We start from the raw sequence: 13,075 nt of genomic DNA, 5'->3' as shown, positions 1-13,075 counted from the left end.
GTAATACTGTGTATATCATCAAGGAGTGCCAAGTGTGTTAATGTTTAAAATGGTGAGATAGGAACATACAATAATAGATCATCTGCATATATACACACAGGTGGTAATAACTCTATATAATCTTCAAATAGATTTGAATTTATGAACAAATCTGGTATTATTCAAAATAATAATTAAAACTCTAAGTCCTGTCCTCATACACTTTGACTTAGGGGACACTTGAAGAGTTATCGAAACTAATTAGATTGGATTAATTTTGATTAATGTGATATTTTTAGGGGATAATGAGATCATGACTCGGATTTTGGAGTTTTGGGGGGTTTTGGAAGTACTTTATGAGTTCATACAGGACTGATAGGTGACCCTGTTTCCCTGTTGTTTGGAGAATATTGTAGAGTTGTGGAACAGTAAATAGAGCGGGTCGTCCACAAACCAGATGTTTCGAAGTTCGATCCCCGGCTCCTCCAGTCCGCATGGTGGCTGTTCCCTCGATATGTGAACGATGTATGATATAAAAAGTGCTGAGTTGGTGAATGTAAGCTGTTTAAAGTGCTTTATAAATGCAGACCACTTACCAAGGAGAACCTTTCCTTACAGGACTCACAAATTGTGTCAATTATGGTCCTGCACTTTGTCTTGTATGTAGGAAAATAGTCACATCATTCAGATTTCACATTATTATCTTTACAAAGAGGTGATTTTGCAACCAAAGACTCCTTTGCTGTGCAGTCTTATACAAACTCAGTAGTGTTATACTTAAACTCTGATTATTTTAATGCTCAAACTAGTATAATATTAATATACCCAGCCTGGAGCATTAATTAGGATAATAGGCTAATGATGAATGGAAATCTTTAATAGATTTAATGACTATTCACACTCATTAACTGTACAGCTATAAGAAGAATGATACATGAGACAAAATTTTAATAACATAGAATATTTGATTGTGTTGATTCCTCAAGACTCTCCTGTCTTTAAGTGTGCAATAACCCTGTAATATGGCTTTAAAATGTATAATGTAATTGCAAGAGTGTATTTTTTTGGTGCTTTTCAATTCATTGTAAGGTTATCTTACGTAATGCCCACGTGGTCGAGCAGGATGGAGAGACAACCCAAAAAACAAGGGCTTAATGAAAAAGGCTGATAGAGATTGATCATTGCTCCTTCAAGTGATAAAAGGAAAGAAGTATCACTGATTAGGAATTAAACCATGGACCTTAACCTGGCCTGAAGTGATTGCACTCAATGGGCTTTGAATTGTCTCCTGAGTGACGTTGATTATGTCGACACGTGATTCTCTCTGATGCAGTCGGATGATTTCAACTTTAATTTCTCCTTCAGAAACGTGTGTGTGAGGGATTTAAGGGATGCCGTCTAATCGACTGAGGCCAGGTTTCGAGGATAGATCATTTTAAATTGTGGATTTAAGCCCAAAACCTTTAAACATCCAACAGTTTCCTCTTACTGAGATCACATTACTTAAGACATGCAATTTTCTTCCTTTTCAAGATTCAACAGACCTTTATTATCAGCCTACCCTGGATTCATATATTGTTTCCTCTGCAGTCATTAGTGCTACAATGAACATTTAAGCAGTGCAAGTCGACATAAAAACATAAAACAACATATAAAAGTATAAAAGAACATTATAAGGTGCCAGCACAGAGACAAAAACAAGCTCCGCAGAGAAGAGAGCTCATAAAAAATGCCTGAAGTCAAAGCTCCTTTTTCAAACCACATTTCTTCATCATTAAGCCACAGACAGATTTTCAAAGGCGATTGTTATCATTTGAACCCTTGTTGCAGTGCACTTTCCTATTCTGAATCAATACACTGTAATGAACCTGTGTTTTTAATTCGAGTAGATTTGTTCTCACAGCTTTATCTAACAGCGCTGATTGGCTCTTCACATTCCTTCACGTTTTTTTCATCCCTCTTTTCCTTTTCTCTTTTTTTCTCTCTCTCCAGGATCCCAGAACGAAACACAAGTTTAAGATCCACACCTATGGGAGCCCCACCTTCTGTGACCACTGTGGCTCTCTGCTCTATGGCCTCATCCACCAGGGCATGAAATGTGACAGTGAGTAATCCGATTTCGTCTCTGTAACATTTCCCCCTAGTTTGTAAGAAACAAGCCTCATTTGAAATTAAAATGTGCTTGTATTGAACAGCTACATGTGAATATTCAGAATCTGCTTTCATATGCAGAGAGCTGTTATTGTCGTCTGGACACAAGACACCTACAAACAGTATCGCTGTTTGGAGAAATGTTCGTGTCAGAAAGATATCCACTGTCACCGGACACCCCAAAATATTGACCGTTGCCTCCTAGAGGCCAATTCGTCATCAAATGATGGTCCGATGGGCTCCAAGATTCATTTATATCTAAAGATGATATCTGTCAGATAATATTTAACATTCAGTCTCAGCTGTTTTGCTTTATCAGTAGTATAAATGGCCGTTTAGATTGTAATTAGGGCCCGAGCACCGACGGTGGGAGGCCCTATTGAATTTGAAAGGATTTTTCTCAGGTTGATGCTCAAATAGTAAAAGAGGAAAATGAATCCTACACTGACTACAGGTCACTGTCCTGTTTTTCTCTGTAAAACACAGACACGTGTAGTTTCCCTCGTCCTTGACTTTCACTCATTAAAATCACACATTGCCTATTTTCAGTCAGCTATGTTGCGAATCAAAGCCGTACAGAGACTTCATTAATATCCCTCCGTCACTCCTCTTGGCTTTAATCCTGTGTTGTTGAATTAAAGTCTGAATGCCCTAACGAGCTCCTTAATGCATTATCCGCCACCTACTGCAGACCACCAGTTATGCCTAATGATTCCTCCGGGGTGTACATTAATAGAGATGTGGAGCGGGGAAATTATTTTGGCAGATCAATTGAACCTCTAATCACGGCGCAGTCGGATTGCACAGCAGCATCGACTTGTCACAGTGAGGCACAAAAAAGTATTTGTTGACGTGGAGGGGTGAGGTAGCAGCGTATCCCCTTTTCATTCTTTTTCATCCCCTGGTGGCGTCATGACGTAACCACTGGAAACTGTCCCCAGTGCATGACAGGGCGGCTCAGCTGGCAGACACACATGCCTTGTATGCATGATATCACAGAGCTGAATCTGGGTCATAACCTTGTTATCTCCTCTCTCATCCAGCTTTCAGTCAAAATAACAAGCCTTAAATATTGTGAAAAACGCGTATGATACACAAAATGAAATTGAAATATGTCCTTATATAGGTACAGTAAATCTAGAGGCTTTTCAAAGCAGCTTACTGTATTAGAGCATGAGGCCATGAGAGGATGGCTTCATGCACAGATTGCTTTTTATGAGATGATATTTAATCAATAAAAGACATTTTGTTAGAATTATTGCTTTTTTAAGCAGGAAGGGTGTTTGGAGAGCGTAAACCTATACGCCAAGGTTACTGCCCTATGTATCCACCCCCTAATCCAGATCCACACCAAAATATTATGAATTCTTCCCTGACCCATACTGCCTCCTTCCACCAAGTTTTGTCCTAATCCGTGGTCTCAGAGGAGCGAATACCTACGCCAAGGCCCAACAGTCCCTTTAAATTCAAACAAGGTGCACCAAACTACACACACTCATAAAGATCAGTCCCCTAAATAAGCATAATTGTTTTTATCTGGATACATTAATTACAAATTTGGTGAGCACAATAATAAACGCACCAAAATGTAATGGGTTCTTCCCTGACCTTTACCGCATCCTCCCACCAGGTTTTATGGTAATCCGTCTAGTAGTTTTTGCCTAATGCTGCAAACTAACATACAAAATACCAAACACAGATGAAAGCATAACCTCATGGTGGTGGTAATTAAACTCACAAACACATGTGGCCGTTATAATAATGTGTCAATAAATCAGTTGAGGTGTGTTCATGAGGAACAATGAACAATCAGTATGTGAGCCAGTGCAAAGAAACCCCTGATGCAGTGTGTTTGGTTTACTATTTACTAACTTCTTCTTGATTTCTTCTTATCTCCCTCCAGCCTGTGACATGAACGTCCATAATCAGTGTGTTATGAATGTGCCCAGCATGTGTGGAACTGACCACACCGAGAGGAGGGGCCGTCTGTTCCTCAAGTGCGAGGTCACCGTGGATAAGCTGGAGGTCACAGGTAGGCCTCACCCTTTTCTACCAGCACACACCGAAGTGAATGGGGTTCAAGATACAGAGTGGGATGGATCTGAACTGGCTTTGGTTTCAGTGAAAACTTGTGCTTGTGTGAGTGCATGTGTGTGTGTGTGTAGATTATTATATTATAGAATATTATTATATTGTTCTGTTTCGATTATGAGCCTATGCCAGTTTTACTCTTCTTGCCTCTGAACCCTGGTTGTGTAATTTCACACATTCAAATTCAGACGGTCGCTCTCTCTCCCCTGCTGCCATCAACCTGAATTAGACTGCCTTAGCTGGGCCCACTTGTGATGCAGTGAACCCTGCTGCTAACTGCACGGCTGGCCTTGTGGCTGTCAGTACGCATCAAAGGCTTTAGTTCCTTTTCCTGCACGGATCGATAGAGCCTCTCCTGCTAAACGCTCTCCTGTTAGAAACAATTCACGGTTAGACACACTTGGAAGGCGATCCCGATCCAAATATGTATTCATGCAGAGGTGTGTGGTTCTGCTGCGTGGGCCTCGTGTTGTTACTCTTTTTAAACAGTCACGACTTGCTCTGTGTTTGCTGGAGTTTCTGATGCAACTGAACTGACTCCGCAAAGCAAATAGAAAACTGGGTGTTCATTTCTCATCAGAATAACATGAAACCAGGTTCCCAGTGTTCTGCTGGTGAACAGGGTCGTGGCTTTACAAGCGTCCGTCTTCCCATTGTTCATTAGAGGGAAATTCTACGTGATCAATTCACCCGATAATCTATCTGCTTTAATTACTGAGAAACCTGGTCTTTGCCTATCGAGCTCTGGACAAGATGTAATGAGATACCTATGATCTGCGTTTACTTCATGGTGATGTGATACTGCAGAGACTATTCAGATCAGATAAAAATCCTCTTTCATTTGGTGAACAATCAAAAAAAGAGTAATCTCCATCTAATCTATACAATAACATCAAGTTTTGGTTGAAGTAATTCTCCCAAACATTTAAAATATTGAGTTTCCTGACCCCCAAGACCGCGGTCATCCCCGGCCCTAAAACACACTTAAGTATATGTCACGGATAAAGATTCATGTCTGTGTGAAAAGTCTCTATACAACACAAATTGTTAGCACGTGAAATGTCAGCTCAGTGTCAAATGTGTGTCACGACCTGCTCCTCCCAAATTGTGCTCTTCATTTATGTGCGTTTAGTTTACTCATCTTTTACGCTTATTCCTCATTTGCATGCCTTGGCAATACATCCAATCAGAAGCAGATTTAAGTGTCGTTTCGTAAATCGCAAATCATTATTGTAGACTTCGCAGCCTGTGTCGACTAATCCTCCCAGGGTGAAATAATGGCGGACCAGCTGCCGTTGTTAAACTGAGATAATTTCATGCAAAATCTATCAGAGTCCCTGGCTTGATTCTCCTGTGAGTGAAAAGTCTTAAACATGAAGCCAAGACTCCAAAGAGTATTGGTATCGGTTTGTCCTATGAGTTTATGATGGAAACAGTGTGGTACAGCAGTGCGTTTCAGTGTAAGATCCCCTTTTACCTCGTGTTTCGAGGCATGCTGTAAATCCCCTGGCAGTAATGATGATCTGCTGGAACAATAGTGATGGCAGGGAGCCAGCAGCAGGCGCACGTAATCATTCAATTAGCTGGATAACAGGGGGTCAGTGCATCTTAGCACCCTGGCACTGAACTTCACTGACTTACTCGCTCATCAAATGATTGCTACAGTGGAGCAGAGTGAGTGGGGTCAGGAAAGTGGGGAAGCATCTTTACTCATTGTTTCACACCGACCTTGTTTGGCCCGGACCTTCAGCCATTTCAGGCCAAATCCATACAACTGGGTTTTCTTAAATGAGGACTTTGGCGTATCTGAAAACACATGTCATGTGACCATTTGCTGGAATAATAGCTTGTGTCCTACGCATGTAAACAGTTGTAAAATTGTAAAATACAGAATTGAACTGCACAACAGCTGTTAGCAAAGACCACAGGGTCAGCAACACTTGTAATTGATTGCGCTCTTCACTGGTAGCCGAGGCTCATGCTGGTTGTCCTCTTCCAAGAGGGAAGCCTGACGAATCAGGGAAGATTATGTCTTGACTGAAAAGACCTAATCAGCAAGCAGTTGTCAGTGTCCTCGTCATTGTATCCAAACATCTCCGATGTACCAAAGACATTTACATCGGTCCAGAACTTAGTCTGGACCATCAAGCTGATTGTTATTGTTAGTGTTATTTATTCTAGCTGTTAGCCACTATTTAAAACATAAATTCATATGGTGGAAAATATTGGTACTTCTGGTTACACAACCCACTGATTATTATTGATGATGTGTAATATCATGCACGGTCTTGCCAGATATCCAGCTTTCACCTTTAGCAAGATGATGTTCCTCTGCTGGTTATATAATGTTTCTATCACTAAAATACACTCACACATACTGCTCAACTCGACATTTTTAGTCGTTGTATATGCTGTAAATCTTTTTTAGGTCTTTAATATAGTTTATTACAAGGTAACATCTAGAATGTCAAGTGTGGAAATACATAAATGGAGACAACAGTTTAAACAGAGGCACAAATATTTATTGAAGAGTTGTGACTTTGTATTTCCATCACTCTCTATCTGGTGAAACCTCCTCAAGTGTTCATCTCTCACAGGCTGCTCATCTGCAGCTGATAATAGTTTCTCCCTGTGTGAAGGGAGCTGAATTTCATTTGACTGTCTTCACACAAGGCTTGGCTGCATCAGACTGCTGTCAACTCATGACAATGATGTGCATGTACAGTACTTGTGAAAAACACATGCATACTTCACAGCTGTACGTGCACAAGTACACGTGAATGTGTGTGTCTTTTTGTGAGCACCACAGATGGGAAACTACCATTATCACCTGCAGTAGTGTTTGGAGTGAAAAGCCACAGCCTGCTGTCATACGTAGCAGCATGTTCCTGATGTGGACACAGCATGCATGTCATCATTTGCATGTGTTTTCTTGTGTGTGTGTGTGTGTGTGTGTGTGTGTGTGTGTGTGTGTGTGTGTGTGTGTGTGTGTGTGTGTGTGTGTGTGTGTGTGTGTGTGTGTGTGTGTGTGTGTGTGCATGCGTGTATGTGTAGGTGTGTGTATAGAGCTGCTGTAGCAGCCCACTCAGTCCAGATTGTATCACAGATTACATTTGCTGCTGCAGACGCCTTGTAGACAGCCTGCCAAACAGAATTGTGTTACATGGTGAAGAGTTAAGCGAGAAGGTGCAGTAGACGGCTGTCAGGAGGAAACTACATAATTTTCACATGGATCAGTGCACAGACACAAGTGTGATCTGTCAATTAGGGTGTGTGTTTGTGTGCTTGACTGTGTATTTGTATTATATGTAAATAATGTGTATACACCAGGGCTAAGCTTGATGTAAACTGATGAATGCTGAATGCTCAAAACCACCCTGTCTTGCTTTTCACATGTTAAACTGTAATGTAACTTTTGACTGTAACCGAGTAACGTGCAAGTAATCTGATTACTTTTCCTATTGTAAAAAGGTAATGGCTTATGTATCATGACTTTCATTTAACATGGTCAAGACTGATCATGGTTCTTGCTCTGAAACAGGAAAATGTCTTGAAACAAATCTCTAGTTCTGACGAAGAAAAAGCATCTGTGTGAAAAAACACCTGCTTGATATCCCAATATCCTGTCAGGATTTTGTTTTTACTCTCTATGTATCAAACAAAGCAGTTTGAATGAGGAGAGCAGATCTTCTTCCAAAAAGCATCATCCCTCTAGTTTGGATCTGGACCTACATTTTTTCCATTTATCTTAACCACAACAGCATTTGCTTTTCAAAACAGTTATAATGAGCAATAATTCTCCTTAGTCTCTCAACTCTCTCTCTTGTAGACCAGCCTCCAAGCCAACTAAGCCACTACAAATTGAAAATGCACCCACACATATTATTGTTGTATTATTGTGGAATTTTGACAGACTTGTCGCACAAATCGGGAAAAAACGCATAACATATGAATACACATCGAATGTCCAGGATATGCAAAGTGTCATATAATTCAAGAGAAATTATTTAGTGATTGCAAAAACAATCCCACAATGAATGCATAGGCTACTCAGCTTTGAGTGAAGAGTGATTCCCACTCTGTTTGGCGATTCACCATTTGGCCCAGGGTCAACGACAGAGTGGCTGAACTGAGCCCACGTACAAATCCCAGTCGGACCAACAGGGACAGACGAGCAGACTTTCTGGCAACAGACGCTGCAGTGGTGAAATTATTACTCAGAAACACTGAGGGAGATTTGTACACTTTCCATAAGCAGGACTTGTGAGAATGTGTGTTTGCTGAAGGCGAAACAAACAAGTCCTGTGTCCGTGGCGAGGGAGGGGACGTAGCCCACCATCCTTGTCCTCCGCCTCTTACTCCTGCTCACACACAGCTCCCCTCTGTGTCTGTTGGTGCTGAGGAAGCCTCCCTCCTGTTTGTCTCAGCAACAACATTGTTCAATGACTCTTTTGAGTACAAACAGCTGCTTAGGAGGAGAGGGGCACCTCTCCACGTTCTTTTATCTATACTTTCCTCCATCACTGTGTCTGGATGGTTGTGCGGCCATAAGCCCGCACCATCCCTGCATGCGGATCCTTTGGGAGTGTGTGTGAGAGACAGTGGTAATAATTACATTTCTGTTCCGCTCCCTTGTCGACTCACCCAGTTCTGCAGAAAGGCCTAATTTAGCAAGTCCTCTGCTCTCACTTCCCTCCTCTCCTATTATTTCTGCTTTAACCTTTTCATTAGATTTTTTCTCCTCCTCTTGCCTCCTTGTCCAAATGTTCCCCTCTGCTATCTGTTACATTAACGCCGCTGTGTGTTCTTACGTGTAGGTGCAGTGTAGGTGTGTGTAGATCGGATCTGTGCTTGGATAAGATATACTGTGGACGTGGGCGGATCAGGGAAACCAACTTTAACTGTTGAACCTTTTGGAGGTGTACTGACTCTTTCTGGCTGATGGAGCTGCAGCAGCGATCTGGGTCTATTTTGCTGCGGCCTTTGATGAATTCTTATTACTATGTAACCCGACAAATGCAAGAAATGTAAAATCAGAAAGACATATTGACAGCGCAACTGTACACAGGGTGAAAATTGAACTAGTAATGGTAGAATCTTGTGCTTGTGAAAGAGAGGAGAGCAGAATGAGAGCAGCTTTCGTGTTTGTGAAATGGTCAAAGGTTGTATTCAAAAGAAATATCTTCAACATTCATTTTTCTAATTCCGATACACTTTCTGCAATATACAGTCATACAAAAAACCCACTGTCACAAAATGACCAGACTGGATGAACGAAACCCCAGCGTCCTCCCACTGTCTAAACACAGCAGCTAAGAATAATTGGAGACGCTAAATTTAAATATTTGTTTGTTGGTCTTGTGATAATCTGGCGACTTGTTTAGGATGTACCCTTCCTCTCACCTTATGTGAGCTAGGATTGGTCCCACCCCCTATACAACCCTTAAAGGATATGTATTTATACTTAAATCTTCTCCCTTTTTTTTGTTATTGTAATCTAGAATTTCATTATAAGATTAAGATCATTATATACGTCAAATTATTATATAATTACTGTTGGTGGATGCTGCCAGGTTTTACCTCTCAATTCTGTAAAAGAAATTAATCTGTTCTGTACATATTTGTAAAACAAACATGTGCACGGCCTGTTTTGCCTTTGAACCACAGATGAGCGTAGAGGAATGTGGTTGGTTTTGTGTGCGGTGACTGTATTAGTGGGCAGGTAGCCGAGTGAGAGGGTGTGTGTCTCTTTGCCCTGTATATTTGTGTATGTGTGTTTTCATGTAATGGCATGTGGACACAAATGGCTTGAACCTACAGACTTGCTGTACAGGACAGAACATCCTTCTTCCTGGTTGATCAGATTCAACATGTCAGTAAAAAGTCAAATAAGTCCCCACTTAGGTTTATTATGTCCGCCAAGGAGGTGATGTTTTCACCCCTGTCCACTTGTCTGTTTCTTTGTTTCTAGGCAAGATTACGCAAAAGCTACTGAACGGATTACCATGAAACTTGGTGGAAAGATGTGGTATGGGTCAGGGAAATATCCATTTCAATTTTCTGCAGATGTGGCTCAGGGGAGCGTTCCAAGAATTTTTTTCACTGACTGATATTTATGAATTTAAGGAGACTCTGGGGCCTTAGCGGTGGTATGTGCTCTGGTGAATATATTCAAAATCCCTGATCAGGACACTGTTTTCTGTGCTGCGTGCTGATCTCCACAGTCACTATGTTCCTTCATGTAACCAGTAAGTCATTCAAACAAAGAGTATATCCTGCCTGTAAAGAGGACTTGCTGAAAGGCAGAGTTGGTGTCGGACCAAGGCTGGATGCTGGCTGCGGGCTGCCAATTGGTGATCACTGCCCGGTGAGCTGAATGACACAGTCTCTATGCAACTGCTTCCCCTCGCCAGCCTTTTCTCACAGTAATTTCCATTTCCATGCAGCATCTGAGTCATCGTGCGGAGAAGCTAACGGTCTGTTGCCAAGAGAAATTCGTACTTAAATTCTTACATTTTTCCATTTAATCTGTTAAGATGGAGCAGCTGACAGCACTTGTGGTGGCAGCGATGCCAGCGCCTCTCCACTGCAGGAAGTTGGCCACAGCTAAATCAGTGACATCAGAGTAGTACTGTAATTATTTTCAATATTATAAAGAATGATTATACATAGAGAAGAAGATACCAATGCAATTATGGTACTAATCTGCCTTTGAGCTGATGTAATATTACCTTAGCAGACAGTCGTGCTGGCCAACATTTAAGTAGTGGGCTTTCAAAGAAGAGAGAGTGGAGAGTGAAACTGGTGGGTTCAGGTTTATAGACAGTGTATACACAGGGAGGTGAAGAACAAACATGGCTGACCTCGTTTTTGAGGTATAGGGTCACCTAGTGTGAGCTGAAGACTGGCTCTCTGTCTGAGTACTGTGGCTCTGCTCACAGTAACACTGCACAATCTGTCAGATATTATCATGAAACACACTTAACCCAGTTCTACAGTGCAGGAAACACAGACCATGAAGAAGTAAACAGCTCGTAAATAGCTGAAATTGGGTCCTTGAAGATCACACTGGCTTGAATATAGAAAAGAAATAGATTGAAAAACCTCACATTCTACTGTTCAAGGTAACTTTTAATTATTGACACTCTAGTTCATATTTAGACATTTATTTGCTTTCGTCACTAGCCAAGACTAAAATGCACTAGAATATGGATAACTTACATGTAGTGAGATAACATGGCAGTTTGAGGTTTATTCTCTTATCGGCTACATGTGTAAATAGTTATGGGACCCTAATAGTCCTTCTTATTTATCATACTTGAAATCAGGTATTAGATTTATTTCATCATGGTCTTAGAAAGGCTTAGATTTAACACAATGAAACCTGCAGAAACCCTATGTTTGGCATTATGACATAATAACACATCTTGGTAGGAACCCAGTTAGCCTCCGTCACGATATCCGCAGACTTTCTCCTGCTTTCAGTGTCTGTCATAGAACAGCTGAACTTGTGAGGTTTCCGCCACCAGACTCCCAGAAGTCATATCATTGGAATTTGCAGTTTGTTGTCGCTGCCCTGCCTTCGGCTCCCTCCTCTCAGCATGTCGCATGGCGCCCTTCATGCCATTTTAGCATATGCCTCTGCTTTTCATCGCCTCATTTTCCCCTCCTTACTTTTTAACTTTTGCTAGCTGCAGAAAGAGAGCTGCTTTCAGACATGCACTGAACTCTGAATAGGCCCCGGAGATTTCTGAGCTGTAGGCAAACTACGCAATTGGGTCCGGTCTTAATGTCACATAAGCACCACGTGTCCTGTAGAGACGTATATGAACACTTACATGTCTGCATCTTACATGTGACTGTTTCCTCTACAAGCTGGAGTGAGTCTTCATAGAACAGTTTGCCACCTGGGGGCTCAGGATCACAGGGTGAAATCAGAAAGCTCAGTTAAACTCAGCTGCATCAGAAACTGGATCACACAAAGCTGGTAGGTCTTAGGACGACATATGTCTGTAATTGTTGATGCTTGTTCCTCTTGGCTCAGATTTCCTACACTAATTGTATTATCTGTTTTTTATTATTGCAGGGACTTGGTCAGTTTTATTTGGAGCACAGTCGGATAAATGAAAGTTCAACAAGTAGTTTTTTTGGAGAAGCGGCACCATGTTTGCTTTTCTTGCTGCTGCTAATGAAATGCAAACCAAGGATAGTTGTGATGACCCGTATCCAGGCAACTATTCAAAGCCCCCCTACACACACACACAAACACACACACACACCCTTGAGTGTTACTCTCTGTTTGCACCAGTACACACAGAACACTTAAAATGTACTGTTCATCCAAAACAGCACAAAAACATTATTCATGTTCAAAGTTTAAAAAATATATTAAGCTGTTAACCAAGACATGTCAACACCACAGATGAATGTGACGGTCAACTATTGTCTTTGCTGTAGAGCTTCTACGACTACTACTACTGCTTCACACACATCTTGTTTGGATTATGCCATGAAGTGCTCTGCATGGAAAGGCTCTTTGCCAGCCATTTTGTATTTAGACGGTCTAGCATACCCCCTACTGGTTAGGATGGGAAGTACAGTTTGCAGTTGTATAACCTAATATAATGGTCTCTTAACAATAACATGATATTATGATCAAAGTTTATTTTCATCCCAGAAACATTCAACAACCCAGAATGTGGGTTTTACATTTTCATTACACAAGGATCATCTTTTCCTGGATAGAATCGTTATCTAAAAGAATGATTATGTAAGGATATTTAGAAATCGTTTTTATTTCATGACCACTGATATTATTCCATGTTCGCTTGCGTAAGTAAAAAAGCCAGTGACG

At 41.2% G+C, this 13,075-nt stretch overlaps 1 protein-coding gene across 2 annotated transcripts in view; it reads left to right on the top strand.

Moving 5' to 3' along the window:
* LOC118117698 (protein kinase C alpha type) overlaps nt 1–13,075 on the top strand; it is a 134,796-nt gene that overhangs the window by 73,169 nt on the left and 48,552 nt on the right. For both annotated transcript variants that reach the window (XM_035170178.2, XM_035170168.2), the window contains exons 4-5: nt 1,972–2,083; nt 4,034–4,162. In XM_035170178.2, coding sequence (XP_035026069.1) covers nt 1,972–2,083; nt 4,034–4,162 — 241 coding nt within the window. The remainder of the gene's footprint in view (nt 1–1,971; nt 2,084–4,033; nt 4,163–13,075) is intronic.

This window comes from Hippoglossus stenolepis, chromosome 2 (assembly GCF_022539355.2).
Source record: "Hippoglossus stenolepis isolate QCI-W04-F060 chromosome 2, HSTE1.2, whole genome shotgun sequence".
Classification (NCBI taxonomy): Eukaryota; Metazoa; Chordata; class Actinopteri; order Pleuronectiformes; family Pleuronectidae; genus Hippoglossus; species Hippoglossus stenolepis.
The sequence above is the reverse complement of the archived record's forward strand: the minus strand, read 5'-3'. Positions and strand labels throughout refer to the sequence as shown.